The sequence below is a fragment of the Condylura cristata genome, unplaced genomic scaffold (genome assembly GCF_000260355.1).
Source record: "Condylura cristata isolate star-nosed mole 26May11 unplaced genomic scaffold, ConCri1.0 scaffold00036, whole genome shotgun sequence".
Taxonomy (NCBI): domain Eukaryota; kingdom Metazoa; phylum Chordata; class Mammalia; order Eulipotyphla; family Talpidae; genus Condylura; species Condylura cristata.
The window spans coordinates 11,721,355-11,739,382 of record NW_004567137.1 but is presented as its reverse complement, the minus strand read 5'-3'; the positions used below and the strand labels follow the sequence as shown (position 1 = coordinate 11,739,382).

Sequence of the window (18,028 nt, the reverse complement as noted above, 5' to 3'; positions counted from 1 at the left end):
AAGGATTTAATTGTCTATTCATTTTCCTAACATTTTAGTAGTTATTTATGTAACTGCATCATTTTGGGGGTACATTTTTACACACCCATATGGGCACATTCTTCACTTACCCTTCACCAAAACTCCATTGCCATTATCCTATTTCTTTCCCTTCCACTGGTCATTCCTCCCTCCCTTCCTCCCCCTTTCTCTCTGATATATAGTATGTATTTTCATTCATTTCTTTTCTCCATCCTGCCACTCACTCTTGATGGTCACAGTCACTGGTCTCCTCCTCTCCCTCCACTCCAGACACATTTATCCACTAGCCTGCAGCTCTCTCTAGGAAATGACATTTCTCGAAAGGCTGAATTGTTTTTTGTTGAAAGAAACAAGGCCCTTGTTCTTAGCAATTTACATATTGAGTTAAATGTCTCCAGTGTGTTTCTATAGTAACCCTACTACGGTCTCTTAGAAGTATTACCCATTGTCAATACAGAATATTGAAATTGCTTATATGGCTGTGCCTGCACTGAATTTATGTCCTTGAGGGAAGTCTGGGATTGTGTTCCAATCATCTCTGTAGTCCAGTCCCATTCATCTGATACTATGGAGAAAGCTAGTGCAGTGTTTGAAAACCATTAAGAGCTCTATGACTTTGTCCTTAAAAAGTCAATCCAGCAGACGTATAACACATACTGAAAATATGTCTGCCCTTTAACTGAGGTTAAATTTAATAACTGGTGAAGATAGGAAATTATTATAATTTCAAATGCTAAATAATTATTTGTATGTTGAGAGAAGGGAAGAATGCTTCTTCACTCACTTGTTTGAAATTTGCCTTATATAGCAATATATTAAATTACCTGATTATTCTCTTTATAAAATAGCACTATTCCTGAAAAGCTTCCAGATATTTTCAATGTAAAACTAAATTATAGCATAAAAAAACATATTATCGGCCCTCCCTGGTGGTGCAGCGGGTTAAAGCACAGCACAAAGAAGCTTAAGCCACTTCTGCATGAGTTCAATCCCCGCCTGCCCTGGAGGTGACCCACATGGCGAGGCAGACCTCTCCTGACTGGCCCGCTGCTCCCCTCAGCAGTGTACTTCATCAGTCTGCCTGTTCTGCACCCCAGTCTGTCTCTGGTGAATCCTTTCACTCTCCACATCTCTGGCCTGTACCCCAGTTCTGTATGAATAAATAAATAAATCTTAAAAAAAAACCATATTATCTCTTTAAGAAAAATCACTTGAATAGCCAGAATTCTTCTGGAAGAGTACAACAAGAATGTTCCCTTACTGTGGGTGGGGTCATAAATTCTTCCTCTATGTGCCTTTCTTTACATCTTGATTTTTACACAGTGATTTGCTGTCATGACCCATGCATGTGAAACTAGGTCCTTTAAAAAAGACTAATAATTTGAACAGCACCAAATGTAGGTATACCTAAAATCACCAAAATGCAAATTATAGGTCTAAAAAGTGTAGTAGAAAGAAAACAAGAATATATGGCATTGAAAATGAAGAATTTCATACTTAATCATTAAATGGTGTTTCATTTCTTCACTTTCTCTCCTGCTCAAAACAATCCTCCCTTCTCTGCTACATGGTTAAAAAAATAACATAAATTTTAGTTCTCTTTCTTGCACTCACTGGACATTTACTGAATAGCTGAAAAGAAGAAAATATTGTACCTGTCTCCCTTTTCCCAAGCTGTGCTGTTTTTGTTGGAGTATATTTCAGTAATTCCCATCTTCAGATGACAATGACGTATGAACTTTCTCACAAGGTCAACAACCAGTGCTGAAGGAATTGTGAGTACATATGTTTTGAAGCCAAAGTTGTTGGAAACGAGAAAGAACTCTGATACAGATACTGGCTATTCTCTACACGATGTGCTCTCAAGAAAAGCAGTGTTTAAGTATTTAATATTTTGCTGCCAAAAACAAATCAAATGGACAATGGTACAAAAGGCAAAATGTTTTTAGAGCAACTGGAGGTCAATTTTGACCTTAGCTCATCTGGCAACTTTACTTGGATTTCTTAGTCCTCACATTTGGTCTTCATATTGTGTTTTATACCTGGACTCATTTCTTCTGGAGTCAGATGCAGTTCATCTGACTGAGGCTTTTCCTGTGTGGGCTCAAAGATAAGTAAAAAAGCTGACTCACTATGTTCCTTGCCAGCATGTCTTTCTGTTGCACTAAGAGCAAACAACAACATAGGCTTCCATGAATAGATTTGGCAAGGCTGACTTGTAGGAATGATTTCCATATGTGCTAAAACTAGAATTAATTATTCAATCTCAGGGCAGTTAAAAAGTATCCTGAAAGAACAAATCAAAAAAGAAGAAGATGCTGAAACATTTCAGTGATTTTTCTAAATAACTCTATACAGGTCCTGCCAGATAGCCTAATGGAAAATCATCTAGAGCATAAAGATGCTTGAAGGAAAGAACTCCCACTAACAGCATGTACCAAAATGGGTTTGGGGGCGGGGGGAGAAGAGTGGAGAATACAATACAAACATTTAAAAAAGGAGGCAATTCAAATACTCTTCAGTGAGGACCAGGAATAAAGGTAGGCAAATGGAATTAATCTATAATAAAAATCAAATAATGCTGAAAATCTGTACATAAATTTTGATTCCCTCAAATTCACCACTTGTCCTTTGGTATTTGCAAGAGATTGTTTTCAGGATTGTCAAGGATACCAAATCTGCAGATGCTAAAGTCCCTTATGATTTGTCCTTTGCATCCCCTGGTTCCACATGACAAATTCAACCAAGAGACATCTGTCTTTGGTTGAATCCATGAATTTGGAATCTGTGGATGGAAAAAAAATGCACATTTAAGTAGGTCAACCTTACATTGAACTATTCTTGCATAACTAGTATGTCTTTCTTACTTGTTCATATCTGTCAATTTTGAAAAAAAAAAAGATAATAGTTTTGCTTAAATTTTACTTTGGATTTTTAAATCTGAGTTTATGAGTGAGAAGCATCTATAACTTTATTTGACTTTACTTGTTCTGTTTCTATGGCAAAGTTATACTAACATTATAATATGAGTTGCAGAGGTTCTCCTTTTCTACTTTCTGGGTCAGTTTATATAGGGAGGGAATTAAAACTATTTCAAATATTGGCATGAATTATTTAGTAGTACTTAAGTTTTTTAAACACATGTTTTTAAAAATCTTTTGTTATTTATTTCTTGTTTCATTACCTGTATGTCATTAGAGATGGTGATTTTTATATTTATTTTCTCATTTCCTACAAGACTTTCTTTTAGATACCAGCTTTTATGAATTTTGTATATTTGCATTAAAACAGTTCTTTAAATATACAATGAAAGTTTGTTCAGTAAATGATGTGGGAAACTGGACTACTTGCAAAAGAATGAGGCTAGACTACTACTCAAAATGGATAAAAGGCCTGAATGTAAGACCTGAAATCACAAAAAATATAGAAGAAAGCATAGGCAAAGCATTACACAGCATACATCACAGTAACATCTTTAAAGACACATTCCCCCCCAAAGCAAAGGAAGTGAAGGAAAAGATTAATAGTATATCAAACTAAAAAGCTTCTGTACAGCAGAGTCACTAACCAAAACAAAGAGACACCCTACTGATTGGGGGAAATTTTTGCAGATTGTACAACTGATAAAAGTCCAGTCACAAAAATCTACAAAAAACTCACACGACTCAACAAAACAAAGTAACCAATCAGTCAAAAATGGGCAGAATAGCTAAAAAGAGGAAAAGCAAATGGCCAACAGGTTTATGAATGTATTTTCAAGCCATACGTTAGGCCGCAACTGTATGCAAGCCATACACTGAGTAAAGCAGTCAGCTATCCTGCTCTCAGTGAGATTAATTTTTGTATTAGAAACATAAAATGAACTAATGAAAATAAGTAAATAATCTCAGTATGCTAAGAAGACACAAAATGATCATAGGAAGTGCTTTGAGGTCTGTGCCTGTATCAGGATTTGCCACTGGGTGTTCCTGTGGATTAGCCCAGCACCATGGACCCGCTCCTCGCAATGAATGTTCATCAATGTAGTGTACTGTGTTAATAAGCAAGGTGGTAGATCCCCATTTTTGTGGAACAAAGTTGTGGAGTGGGATAATTATGAAAATAACTATTATAAACTTTGATAAATATTTGTCATCAGCCCATGCAAGTAAAATTTATTCATTTTGCAAATATATATATATATATATATACTCCTTTCCCTAAGTAGATGCCTACCTATCTGTCTCTGTAGAACGAATTGCTTTGTGTTCAAGGATGTATGAAATAGATGAGTCCTTAGAAGTAAGTGACTATCCTTTCCTTTTGTTTGATATTTTTAAGTGGTTCATGAGTAATGATAATAAAACCAAACAATATATTAACAATATCAACAAAGTTGAGTATGTAGAGACACTTTAAACTACATAAATTCATTGGAATTATTTGTACAGACTAGGTGATAAGTACAAATTTTTTTTTTTGTTTAACCAAGTCAAGTAAAATTATTGCTAAATTGCTTTTTAAGTAATAGTTTACAGTTGGTATTGTTGTGAGATGTGTGACTGTGACTATAAATACTTCCATAGTTCCCTATAAGGAGACGAGAAATCCCTTTCCACTCAGAAAAGGTTTACTTGTCTACATAGTTTAGTGGTTTGCTATAACCTCAGACCCCAAGTTTAATTTGTCACTTAGCCTTTGGTGGGCCATGGACCATAATTTGGCAAACAAAAATATGTTATGAGAGAGACAATGTGGAAAGAACTATGTAATTGCAAAAGATTTTCCCAATGTTTTTAACTACTTACCTTCTTAAATACTCTACCTCAAAGTCATATTATATATTTGAAGACAATTAGAAACTTAGCAGAGATGAGGGAAGGAAGGAAAAACAAAGGAGTGTGTGAAATTTGTGACATCTGTCCACTTTGAAATAGTCTTCAAATATAATGAAAAATAATTCATTATTATTATGCCATGTGCCAAGTTATATTTCAGATCTTAACTTGTGCTATGACATTTCATCATCAGTAAACTAGGAGGTAAGTTCTAAGATTGTTCCCATTTTACTTTGTGGACACAAACACAGGTAAGTACAGAAAGTTACAAAATTTCCCACCAATATTAAGTAATAGACTCAGGCTGTCTTACCAAATTAGAGCCAATTTGCTTAATTGCCATGCCATACAGCCTTCTACTAGACTCCTGCAAGTGTTCATTGAAGGAGTAGAAGTAACTACCATGGTATTTCCTTTTATAGCTCATCTGTATGTTTTACTAATCATGGATCCCTATATTTTAATAGCACATCACAAAAATCCCTGAAGAGAAAAGAGGAAGATTCAAATGGAAAGACAAGCCCTTCAAGGTGAAAGGAGAGGGCTGAGAATAAACTTGATCAAGTATCTAGTTGTAGATCAAAATATCCTGTTTAGACAGGAAGTCATAAAGGCCACTGTCCATAAAGCTAGGAGGCAGTGACTGCCACAGTGATGCAATGAAAGATTCAGACAAATCTGTGTTTTATTCTGGGACTAATGCACCAACTTTTATAAAAGGAAGACAAAAGTTTCAGGCAATTAATTATTTGTCTTGTATTACCGTTAACCGCCCCTAAGAACTTGTTTCCTTGGCTTTATTATTTACAGGCAATAGTTGTGTGTTGGAGCCCTGAATTCCAAGGGTTTTGGAAACTGATTTGTGAGAAAAGAGTGAAAAGGAAACAAGGAGGAGGATGTTTATTTTTAATAAAGAAACCCTGCCCTAACTTCCTGAACTCAACCAGTCTAGACTTGTTTTTTCCATTTTACACAATGTCCGCAACAACAGAATAAATTTATGAAAAACCAAACAAACTGGGGGTTGAGTTTTGGCACCAAAAGTCAGACAGAAATAGAATCAGCCACTTTTGAATTGAGTCTGGTGACTGATTTACAAACCAGTGTGTAGATTAAGACTGTGTTGGCCTTAATGGCACCAAAGTTATTTTCATTTTGAGGAGACAATAGGAAGGCAATATGTCCAGCTTAGTGCCCAGGACAGAACTAGTCATTCTGTCAGGTTTTCCCTCCTTTTCCTTAGATTTTCAAAACTCAGTGTGTTAGAGTTAAAAGAACCCTTTCAGCAATTTTTCCTATCACCTTGTTCTGTGTGGTACTGAGATACCACTTGTCTGAGATTCAGACAAGTTAAATGTCTACCTCCTCCCCAGAGAGGTTAGTTTAGAACTATTTGTTGTGAAATTACCAGTTGGTACATACAAATAGGGAGACTCAGCCTGGCTTTCTGGAATGGGAAAATAAACATGGGACCAATTCAGCTTGCATACACTAGTTCTGAAACACAAATTCAGAGTCAGCTCTTTGTTAATTGATAGACTCTGCATTTAAGGATTAAACAGTTCTCTCCTCTCCCCTCCTTAGCCATTGTCACTGTCTTTAATAACTATATTTAAGCATCTAAGCACGGGTAACAGTGTATTGGAAGATCTGGTTCATAGAGTTTCTGAGTCCAGTGAAACTCAATCTGTATTTTTATATTTCAGAAAGCTTTCTGTTGCCATCTTATCTCTATTACATACTTGTAAGCAGATAAAAAGTTCAAATTAATTCCAATTCACATGTAGGAAAACGAGACAGTGATGTTCCAAACATGACATGCTGAATTATTGGAAATTTAATGTAAGTCAGAACTTCAATACAAATATCCTCTTTCATTTTAGTTTTCCTTATAACAGTCCACCCATTTCTTTCTGTTCATATGAACTAGAAAAGATCTATATGTTCCTATGTTTATTTTTACAAAACTTGCTTTTAGCTAACTTGATTGGACATGTATTGGGCTCATTTTGGAGAGACATATGGCATTTGGAATCATAAGTCTTATTTTTTTTTCTGAACCTGTTACCAAGAAATTTAACAATGAATGTCTAGACCAAAGAGACAATCCCTTTACCTGAATCTTTGTAATGAACTGCACTGTATGGCTGGCTCTTATAATGAACAATATTTTACTATGACAGAATATAAGTGACATAAATTTAGTTTAGGCACAAGTAAATAAAACTGTATGATAATGTTTTAGCTGGGCAGAGGAATAACTCTCACGGAAGGAGTAGCTGTGTGGAGAAGTGAATTTTTCCTTCAGAGAGAAGTCATTCCCTATGGAAACTTTATACACGGCTATGAAGTTCTTTGAAGCTCAATCTCTCTATAGAAAAAAAAAAAGAAAAGAAAACCACAAAACAAACCTTTAATCCTGATATATTTTTTAATTTGTTTATTTAAGGGGTGTATCCCTTACGGAAACAGGGTCAAGAATTTGTAGAAGAGCATGTGAAATTATTATTAATGCCACAATCAAAATAGCCTTTGCTGTGGTTTGAAATCTATTCTGTTTTTGGTGACTAAGAACTGTAACTGATATAAAAGCTCTTCCAAATGCATCCCTTTTAATGTCCTGCTTGATGGTTATCTTAGCTTTCTTCTTTCATTCCTTAGTTATCTAACAATAAATTCCTTTCAAGTTTATTGTTAAAATGCCTATCTCTTCTCAGAACTTGAAATCATGTATTTCAAATCAGAAAATTTGAGAACCTCATGGAAATTGTTTTGTGATTTGAGCTGTTTGGAAATTGCTATGTAAAAACACTAAGATGTAATTAGAATTACACAGTTGGAAAATGGTGACTTTCTTCTTGAGGAAATCCTGATGAACTTGCATATTTTGTACTTTAACAAATTAAAAAATGAGGAGGTAGGGAGAGAAGTACAGGGTCATAAGTGATGACAATTCTAAAACTAGCCCTTTAAATTGCCATTTTAGCACTTGGTCTGACTTTCCTAATTATATCCAGCCTGAACCACCAGTTGCGCCCAGCTGAGCAATGGTTCTCTGACCTTTTGCGCTCACCTTATGAATCAACATCACATTGTTGACCTCTACCATTATTGCATTTCACAATCATGTTAATAGCTTACCACAAACCACCTGCCTGCCCCACCATTTCCACTTGTTGACTGACTAGCCTCTTCCTTTCTCCAGCCCTGGCATGCCAATAGTGGTGTTAAGGAAAAATAGCATGTGGAATGAACAGATGAGTCAATCCAAGAGAGACTGCAGGTCTAAGGAGTTAGCTCACAAGTAATTATTTTGCATTTTCATCCGGTGGCATGTTTGCCAAAGTGTGTAGAGTAACAGTTAGTCATTTTATGACCTGCTAGCCAAAGTGTGGTGGAATACCTCTTGTAACCAACCACAGTTTAAGTGGTAGAGATTGCAGAACAGGACCAGAGCTTTCAATGTACTCTCAATGTGTTCCACTTCCTTCTAGATACTTCCTTCTCTGACCATTCCCCTTTTTGCTCAGTCCTAACACTATCATTCAACCCTTCTGAAACTCTTCCCCATGTGATGACCTGAGAAACATCTTAGGAAGAGATGGTACAGAGAGAGTAGAGATAGAGGAGAGTAAACATAAAGACCTTGAATTGGAAAGAAAGTAAATAAGGGATGGATCACATAGTGGGCTATTGTTTGAAAGGTGGCAGACATACTAGAAGGACTGAGGAGCAGGAGGTAGAGACAAGAAGGCAAGGCATTGTCAACTGAACATAAAGAGAAAGATAGCAAGAAATATGATGTACTCCATGAATTTAGCTGATATAAATATGCATTATGATGAGAATTTGGAGTTCAATCTAGATCAATTTTTGCTTACTCACAATTACTATTCACCTCATTGTTTCTCTTTGAGTACACATTATCATCATCAACATCAGTACTTGAATATCTACTAAGTACAGTAAAAATTATGACCACTATTCAAGTTCCCAGTGACCTTCATATTTTTTTCTTTTGAACTTCATATTTTTTTCTACTTTGGGGAACCAGAAGGTTGGGGATGGAAAGAGGTGAGATTAACAATATGCTTTGTGGGGTCTGCTCTGTTTCTGATACATCTTCATCCCATGGTAGAAGTACTCAATCAATGTTTGATGAAGGAATAAATGAGTGGCTTACTGAGAAGGAACACTCTTGGACAGTCTCTAAAAATCTGTTCTCTCCCAAACGCAATGAAGGTGTAACATAATATAAATTCTTTCACATACCATTGTATACTGTTATGACAGCCTTCAAGGACACAGTGTGCTAGGTTTGTGTAATAAACACTATGGTGATCATCTTCCACTCCTGTGTCACTCACATATTTGTCAAACCCACAAAAACAATGATTTGTGCTTACAGCATAAAAAGCAAGGAATGACACATTAGCTGATCTTGGAAGTGAATGATGGAGAGTGACTCTTCTTCATATTTACAGAGATATAATTTTAAAATTCACTTGTTTCTTCGATTTCTAGAATACCTTTATCCAAAGTCTCAAAACAAATCAAAAGCTTTTAACTTCGTCTTTTTCTATTCTTTAGGTTTCTTCATATAAGAAGTATTGTGATTAGAATGGGTTAGATATTCCCACTTCCTGGTTTTTTTTTTTTCTGTTTAGAACATCAGGTACTTTTATAAAGGTGAAATAAATAGGACTGGTTCCCAATTCAGTTGTGAAATGAAGCGTGTTCATGAGGACACTCTTCTCTTTTGTGGTAGACTCTTCCTCTTTGTGACTTCCATCAACTTGGGGTCCTCCTTAACCTTTTGCCAGCTTCCTGTCCATCTTTCTCAGCAGCACCTCTCTTCTCTTCTACCCAACTTTCCCTGTTATGTTCTCTCTTCATCACCTAGAATTAGTCTAATGGTTTCCATGCTGCCAGTTGTTAGTACAACCAAAACTTCACTGTTATATAGCTATCACACAAAACGAACTTTGTTGTCTTTGGGAAAGTTTTTCTTCTGGCACACTTGTAATTTAGATTAGTAAGCATTTAAATAATGAATGGACAAACTAATAAATAAAATTCTCTTAAAATAATACATCACAAGGCACCCATCCTGTCCCCAGCTACACAAGACATGTGCATTAACAGGGCCCTGAGGAAGACAGCATGCCTTCCTTTGTAGCATGACCAAGCTAGGTGAGTTGGGAGAGGAAGCTCATAATTAGTGGTAGTAGAGCATTGTATTAGCCATGTATTTTTGATGCTTTGATACTTGGGGGACTTGCTGACTCTGGAGAGGTTGTCCTTCCCAGGATGAGATAATTTCTAGATGTAGTAAACAGATCATCTGCTAAAGTGTCTTTCATGTGTAAACTGGTAAGTCCAGAGTTTATTCCCTAGCTACCTCCTCTCCTGAGTTCTCAAAGGGCATGCATGATCTGGGTCTCCATCTCCCTGCTCTAATCACCATGGCTAGGTCCAGACAGCTAGGGACAAGTCTTCTTGTCCATGATCACACAACTTTCTTCTATGTAAACTATAATCAGTGTGAGGATATAGAGATCTGGACCCCATTTTTCAATGTTGGACAACCCTGCAAAGATATCTCAGCACAAATACCTCCATTGGATAATCTCAGCCTTGCTGAAATTATTCAAACCATCCGATCTTAAGGCTACTTATGTTGCCTTGCTCACTCCTTTTTGTAGAAACCAGAATAAAGTGTGGTAATATTTTTCATGTTGTCTCTTAGCTACTACTGTGTCCTGATGGACCCTGTTGCTTCCCCACACTGCCCTGAATGGTATGCCTTGTTCCCTCCTTTTGGGAACTGGACATCTTTATTATTATTATTATAGTTTATTTTTACATCATTTTGTGCTTTTTTCCATCTCAATTGTAATCCCTGTGGATTTCCTATCACCAATTCATCCATGTGCCATTACCATAATCCGGTGCACACCCCGCCCCCCATTTTTGATCCCATTCTCCATTCTATCCCTATCAAATGTCTCTGCTCATTATTATTATTATCCCCCTCCTCCCCCACCCCACAGTACTTTATGCTCCTGCTATGAGTAAAACCATCCGGTATTTTTCTTTTTTTTCTGGCTTATTTCACTAGGCATGATCCCTTGGGAACTGGACACCTTTTTTTTTTTTTTTTTTCAAAGATTTATTTGTACATACAGAACTGGGGTACAGGCCAGAGGCTCAGGGGCGGTGAGAGGCTTCACCAGAGACAGAGCGGGGAGCAGAACAGGCAGATCGACGAAGTACACTGCTGAGGGGAGCAGCGGGCGGGTCAGGAGAGGTCTGCCTCGCCATGTGGTCTCCTCCGGGGCAGGCGGGATTTGAACTCATGCGGAAGTGGCTTTAGCTTCTCAGTGCAGTGCTTTAACCCGCTGCGCCACCAGGGAGGGCCGGAACTGGACACCTTTTTAAAAAATTTTTTAAAAAATGATATAATGGTTTATTTTTACATCATTTTGTGCCTTTTTCCATCTCAGTTGTAATCCCCGTGGGCTTCCCATCACCAAAGTACAGTGTACTTCCCCTCTCCCCCATTTTTTATTCCATTCCCCACTCCACCCTTGTAAAATGTCTCTGGTATATACTTGTTCATTTTTATTATTATTTTCTCCCCTGGTCCTTTATACTCCTGCTATGAGTGAAACCATCTGGTATTTTTCCTTTTCTTTCTGGTTTATTTCACTAAGCACGATCCCTTGGGAACTGGATTTTTTTTTTTAAGATTTATTTATTTATTTATGCATACAGAACTGGGATACAGGCCAGATGTGCAGGAGCGGCGGGAGGATTCACCAGAGACACAGTGGGGAGCATAACAGGAGGACTGACGAAGTACACTGCTGAGGGGAGCAGTGGGCGGGTCAGGAGAGGTCTGCCATGCTTTGTGGGTCACCTCCGGGGCAGGCAGGGATCGAACTCATATGGAAGTGGCTTTTGATTCTTAGTGCTGCACTTTAATCCACTGCGCCACCAGGGAGGGCCCAGGAACTGGACATCTTTTTAATGGCAGCCATCTTCCCAATCTGTTGACTTCACTGTAGGTGAATAATAGTAAGACGTACATTAAAAAATAGTTATCTCATGCACTTCTTTAATCTCAGGTGTGACTCCCATGTCAGTACTTTTAAAGATCCTGAAGGGGATTGGAGGGTATTATGCCAAATGAAGTAAGCCAGAAAGAGAAAGACAAATTACCAGATTACTTCATCCTTATGTAGAAACAAAACAATTTAATTGACAAAATTAAATGTAGATAAAGCCTGGAAATATCATTATAGAATTGAGGCTTCTAGAGAGGGAGGGCAGTGGAGGTGAGGAATGAAAGGGGAGGAGACCAAATGGTATATGGCAAAGGGGTGTAGATAGATACTCTCAAGGTCGGTGTGGTGATATACATTTGAGGAGGTGTGAACCTATTACACTGAATTACATTCAGTGTTGTAATCCAGTGTCACCTAAAAAAAAATCCTAAAAGAAATCCTTTTCTGTAAGTTAGACAGTGGAAGAATTAGCTGTTACCTGGGAAAGCTAGTATAATATTAATAATAAAATAAAAATAATAGCAGATTCTGTACTCTGGGATCTCAAAAAAATCCTATGAATTACTGTATTATCCTCAATGAACTGAAATTCCAGGACAGAAATTAGTTTTCCCAAGATCACAAAGCCACATCACAGAAGAGATAAGACTCAAACACAAGCTGCCCTGGCCACCTTCTGACTCATGCTGTACTCCCACTCCTTCCTTCTAACATGAAATCTTCCAAATCTGAGTCAATATCTTTGACAAGGGTCTCTTGCATAACATCGCCACTTCCTTCATACTTTAAATGAAAAATTATTCCACAGTGTAACGAGCCAGTGAATGATTCTACTAAGGAAAAGTAGCCGCGATCTATCTCAATAGAAAATAATAACATAGATTGGGGGGGATTAATCTAGAGTCTTAGGAAGTTATTACTCCTGGAAGAAAAGCTAGACGTAATATAAAGGATATTTATAATACTGATTCTGACCTTTAGTGAATAAATTAGAACCTTTATACATCTCTTTTTCCAAAGAATTTCCATTCTTTGGTTCAGATTCCTCATAACTATGAAGAACAGGAATGACTTAGAGGAAAGAAGGCAATATATCTTGCAGTTTTAGGGAACTATCCATGGAAAAGGAATAACAGTGCCATAAAGACAAAAGTAAGCATACAAAAGACAATATAATAAAATTGCTATCGAATGTCATTCAGCAGCAAAATATACTGTAAATAAGATCTGTGTATTTGATGTTGACAATAATCATTGAGAGGCTATTTTGAGTAAAATTAACCCAATACTGATCATAATGTAGCTCATGGGAACTTAATGCTTTAGCATTTACTTAATTCAAGTGGGATTGTTGTCCCATGAAAGAGGGACCATTGGGAAAGAGAGAAGAGAGAAAAAAAATAAAGTGAATCAAATAACTTTTAAACAAACAGAAGAGTTGGATTGTGAGTATGGAGAAAAACTGACTGGATAAGGAGGCTTACCCACAACCAGTGGGGTGACATTTGAAGATGGTGATTGGCAGCTGTTATGGCTTTCTGTGGATTGTAGGTGAAGAGGAACCAGCTTGTGTGACAGGAGGATCTCAGCTGGACATCAGGAAGAATTTCCTGACTGTGAACTTTGGTTTACAGGATCAAAGGGAGGCTTCTGGGATGTGCCTATCCTAGGAATATTTTTCAGCCTCAAGCAGAAGCTGTTTGGGTGGTTTTCAGCAGCCCTGGGGGTGGATGGATGGCTTCCTCCAAATTCTGTCCGTCTCATGTTGCTCAGAGGAGCGGCCACACTGCCGCTTTCACGGGGTCCTGGCCAGCTGCTGGGAGGTTGCTCAGAAGCTATGGCGTTTTCCCGACAGAAAGGAACAACTAAGTCTTTCACTCTATGCCTCACTTGGACCAATTCTTAGGTGTGCACTGTGGTTTTTCAGCTCTTCAGCACTTAGGTACTTTCTTTCTGAGCCAAGAGACTCCTGGGAACAATGTAGTATCTGTGTATTGACAGGAACAGCCTACGAGCCAGAGGTACTTGGCCAAACTTGCTCCACTTCATTGCCCACCTCACCTGCAATAATGCATGCTGAGTCAGCCCTGGCCTCACTTCCCCAGTGTCTGCTGTCCCCTGCTCATACCCATTCCCCAACCTTTTACCTGATTTGATTTCTAGTTCTGAATGGTACTAACCCATCTCCCTGCCCACCCACAGAGGGAACAATAACATAGGAGTGGCTCATAACTTGATCGTGAATAGTGGGCACTAAAGGCTGAGGTTAATACAGCTTGGTTGGGCACCTGGATATTTACAAAAGGTTAGGCTTGCAAGAGATGCCAATCTTTTCCTATAACATGATTGCCTTTTATTTATTCTGTGGGTTGTTCATTTACATGGGGAGTTAGGAACGTTAAACATAGCGTCTGTAAATGGTCTGATTCTACTAAGTCCAGAGGTTTGGAAACATTATTTAAATTTTGGTAAAAAGACTTGACTGCAAGTTAGAAAGGGACACATGCTTGTGAGAAAAGTAAAATTTCAACTTGTAGGTCATCTAGAAAGAGCAGAAACTACATTGTGTGTCAGTCATGTGTAGTGTACAAATTCAATATTAAGTGACAAATCAGCACAATCTCTCCTTAGGAATGTCTCTTCTTCCCAGAGCAGCACGGTATTTCTCTGAAAGCCTCCATCAAGTGAAATGCTTTATAATATATTATACTGTATAGTCATACAGTGTAGATGCATGCGAGGCCATTGAATGAGTAGTGAGACCATGTAGGAATTTTAAAAGAAACGATAAGAACAGTCATTGATATTTTAGTTACAAATAGAGCGGATGTGTATGCGCATGCATTTGCAGAAACTTGATGATCCTTTTGTTTAATGCCTCTGAGGTTTGAATTGTTCCTTTTTATTCAGCATATTGTAGATAATGGTTAGTAGACAGAAATCATAGGGAAAATCAGAGTTCCACCTTTGGAGTCTTTTCTTTTGCATCACGATTTTCTCTCTGAAAAACATTATGATATTGATATGTAGATTTTGGAGTCCACTCTTGTTTTGAATTTTGAGATCAGTCACTTGAACTATCTAACTACTCCTAAAAGTCCTTAAATCTGTCTTCAGTTTTTAGCTCATGAACTCTATATAGATTTAATTTGTCTTCTGTTGATATTATGCACATAATAGCAAAACCCTAAATTCAAGTCCTTTAATAAGTAAGATCTTTCTGAATACCTCTTAAATGTGGCTTAACATAATTCTTTTTTAAAAATAATATAATAGTTTATGTTTACATCATTTTGTGTCTTTTTCCATATCAGTTGTAATTCCCGTGGGCTTCCCATCAACACAATTATTTTTTTTAAAGATTTATTTATTTCTGCATAGAAGAACTGGGGTACAGGTCAGAAGTGCTGGGGTGGGTGAAAGGCCTCAGAGTGACAGAGTGGGGAACAGAACAGGCAATTTACTGAAATACACTGCTGAGGGAAGCAGAAGACAGGTCAGGAGAGATCTGCCATGCCATGTGGGTCACCTACCTAGCCTTGGGATTCAAACTCTTGCCAATTGTCTGAAGACAGCTTCAGAGTGCTGCAGTTTCACCCATTGTGCCACCAAGCTGGGCCTACCTTAACATAATTCTGATCCTGGCCACCACATCCTTATCCACCTTGCATTTAATCAAAGGTAATGATGTCCAAAAGCTTTTTATCCAGGGAAAGGGAAATAAAAGAGTCACAGGGGGGCAGCCAACTTGATTTGCCTGTACTCTCATACTTACCAACAATTTTCCTGCCAGGAATCCATCACAAAAGTTTTGCACCTGTTCGACTGAGACTTCTTCAATAGGCAGTGTATCCCACTCCTCATCAACAGTACGATACATTGCCAAAGCAGGTAGTTGAGAGTCCTTTAGTTTGAAATATGATATCACCTTCCCATGTTCCTTCACACTACTGTCTACCAACACAAAAAGAATCTGCAGTTGGAGAAATTTGAAAGAAAAAGATCTGTTTGAGGTCCTGGAGATAATAAGGCCTTGTAAGTGTTACAGTTTACAATGAATATGTGGTCTATGCCATACCATTTAGGTTTCAATGCAATTAAAATGTATTTCTTTGGTATTTCATCCCTTTGATCAAATTTATTTAATTTTAACTGGAAGAAGCTTTAGTGAGTTCCTAAGAAATAGAGTATAACCTAATGGTTCAAAGTATAAATAGATTTCAAATTTTACCTCCACTTTTTTTTTTTTAAGCTTTGTGACTTTGTCACATTATTAAGCTTCTCTGAGGCTCAGGCTTCTCATTGGCAAAATAGCCTTTTGTTAGGGAGCATTAAATGTGAAGATGCATTTAATATTTCTAGCAGTTTCTACCATATCTTAAGTGGTTGGTAATGGTAACTATTGTGTATTGTTAAATCAAATCTTTTATTCAAAATACACTTCTTTAGAATGTTCTGGTTAGAAGCTCATATATAATCAGTAACAGTAAATATTTGAAAAAAAAAAAAAACACCAAATGTTCTTATCCTTGAAAAGGTCTCTAGAGTTTTACTATTTCAGTGATATCAGGTAGAACTACTCAAAGTAGGGAAGGAAAAGAAATACCTATTTAATCAATATCAATAGGTATCCAGTAATTATAGGGACTTTATATGGGAAATAAGCTCTGAGGTTTAACTCCTATGAGATCATGACAAGAAGTAAACAGTGATTTTCGCTCTTAGTGCTTGGGGTCTCCAATTTCTGCCCACCGATGAATGCAGAAAAAAAGAAATAAACTTACCATGAAGGCAATATGATTATATAGCTTTCAATAAAAAATACATTTAAACCTTTAAAGCAGAGTAGTATGATTATGTACCAGTTCCAGCTTCATTAATCCTCATACATACTTGTTTCCTTACTTATCTCACTTCTCTGGCCCCTTCTTCCTATTTCTAGTGTCCCAGGATGGCTATTCAAAAGGGCATCTCTCATTCCAAACTTACCTTTCCCTGGAAGAGCTGAGCTGCCTTCTGGTATTTTTGTATGCTTTCTTCGTACTGTGAGGAGGCCTTGTTCATTATGAGTAGTAGATGAATCTGAACTATGCTATTAAATATACCAATTGCAGTCTAGTAAATTAAAGTATATTACAGTACAAAGAAAAAGAAAGAGGGAGAAAAAGAGCCATTAGTGACTGCAGACTACAACATAAATGAGAACTGTCCATCCAGAGCACATTGTAATTCACCTCTAAGATGACTCAGTAAGTGTCACCCTCTGATTTTCATTCACCTGCATAGATCTCACCTCCATGTACTGAATAGGACTGAGTCAAGCAATCAATATGGTATTGAAGAAATGATGGACTGTGCCTTCTAAAGTTAATTCATAAAAGGTATCATGGCTTCTGCTTTCTTCTCTTTTATCACTTGTTTTTGTGGAAGCCAATGTTGGGTACTTACCTAGCCCAATGAAAAAATACTGCTAGTAGCGAGTGCTGAGTAGCCAGCCATGTGATTGAGTCAGTTTGGAAGCAGATTTTCCATCCACAATCAAACCTTCAGATAGTTGCAGCCCTGACTGATGCTTGCAACTGCAGAATCCCCAGATCAGAAGCACTTAGCTTAGGCATTTTCAAACTGTTAACTGACAGAAACTGTGTGAGATAATCAGTGCTTTAAGTGGCTAAATTTGGGGGACAGTCTATTATTCATAATGGTCAACCAGTATCCTCTATAACAGAGCATTTACTTTTAAAAATTCTTTATGTTGCAAGAACAGTTAGATATATTTAAAATGTGGGCTTGGCTATATATTAATAGGGAGCAGTTATCATTGTTTACTAAGTACCAGCATTGTTTTATAAACCATAAAGGAAAACAAGAAACCCACCTACCATATGGAGACTGAAACCCACACTACTGGAGGACCATTGGATCAATGAGGAGATCAAAGAAGAAATCAAAAAATACCTGGAGAAGAATAACAATGACGACAAAAATCTCCAATACTTATGGGACACATTAAAAGCAGTTATAAGAGGAAAATATATAGCCTTACAGACTAACATAAAGAAACAAGAAATAATTCAAAGGAACAATCTAATGTCCCAACTTAAAGAACTAGAAAAAGAA

At 37.3% G+C, this 18,028-nt stretch overlaps 2 protein-coding genes across 2 annotated transcripts in view; one reads left to right on the top strand and one right to left on the bottom strand.

Moving 5' to 3' along the window:
* PDE6H (phosphodiesterase 6H, cGMP-specific, cone, gamma) overlaps positions 1 to 18,028 on the top strand; it is a 79,355-nt gene that overhangs the window by 7,067 nt on the left and 54,260 nt on the right. The window lies entirely within an intron of this gene.
* The window catches only part of ERP27 (endoplasmic reticulum protein 27), an 18,160-nt gene continuing 14,953 nt past the window's right edge, over positions 14,822 to 18,028 (bottom strand). Inside the window, exons 5-7 of the mRNA XM_004693253.2 lie at positions 16,898 to 17,023; positions 15,684 to 15,881; positions 14,822 to 14,909 (exon numbers count right to left, since the gene is read on the bottom strand). Coding sequence (XP_004693310.1) covers positions 14,862 to 14,909; positions 15,684 to 15,881; positions 16,898 to 17,023 — 372 coding nt within the window. The 3' untranslated portion in view covers positions 14,822 to 14,861. The remainder of the gene's footprint in view (positions 14,910 to 15,683; positions 15,882 to 16,897; positions 17,024 to 18,028) is intronic.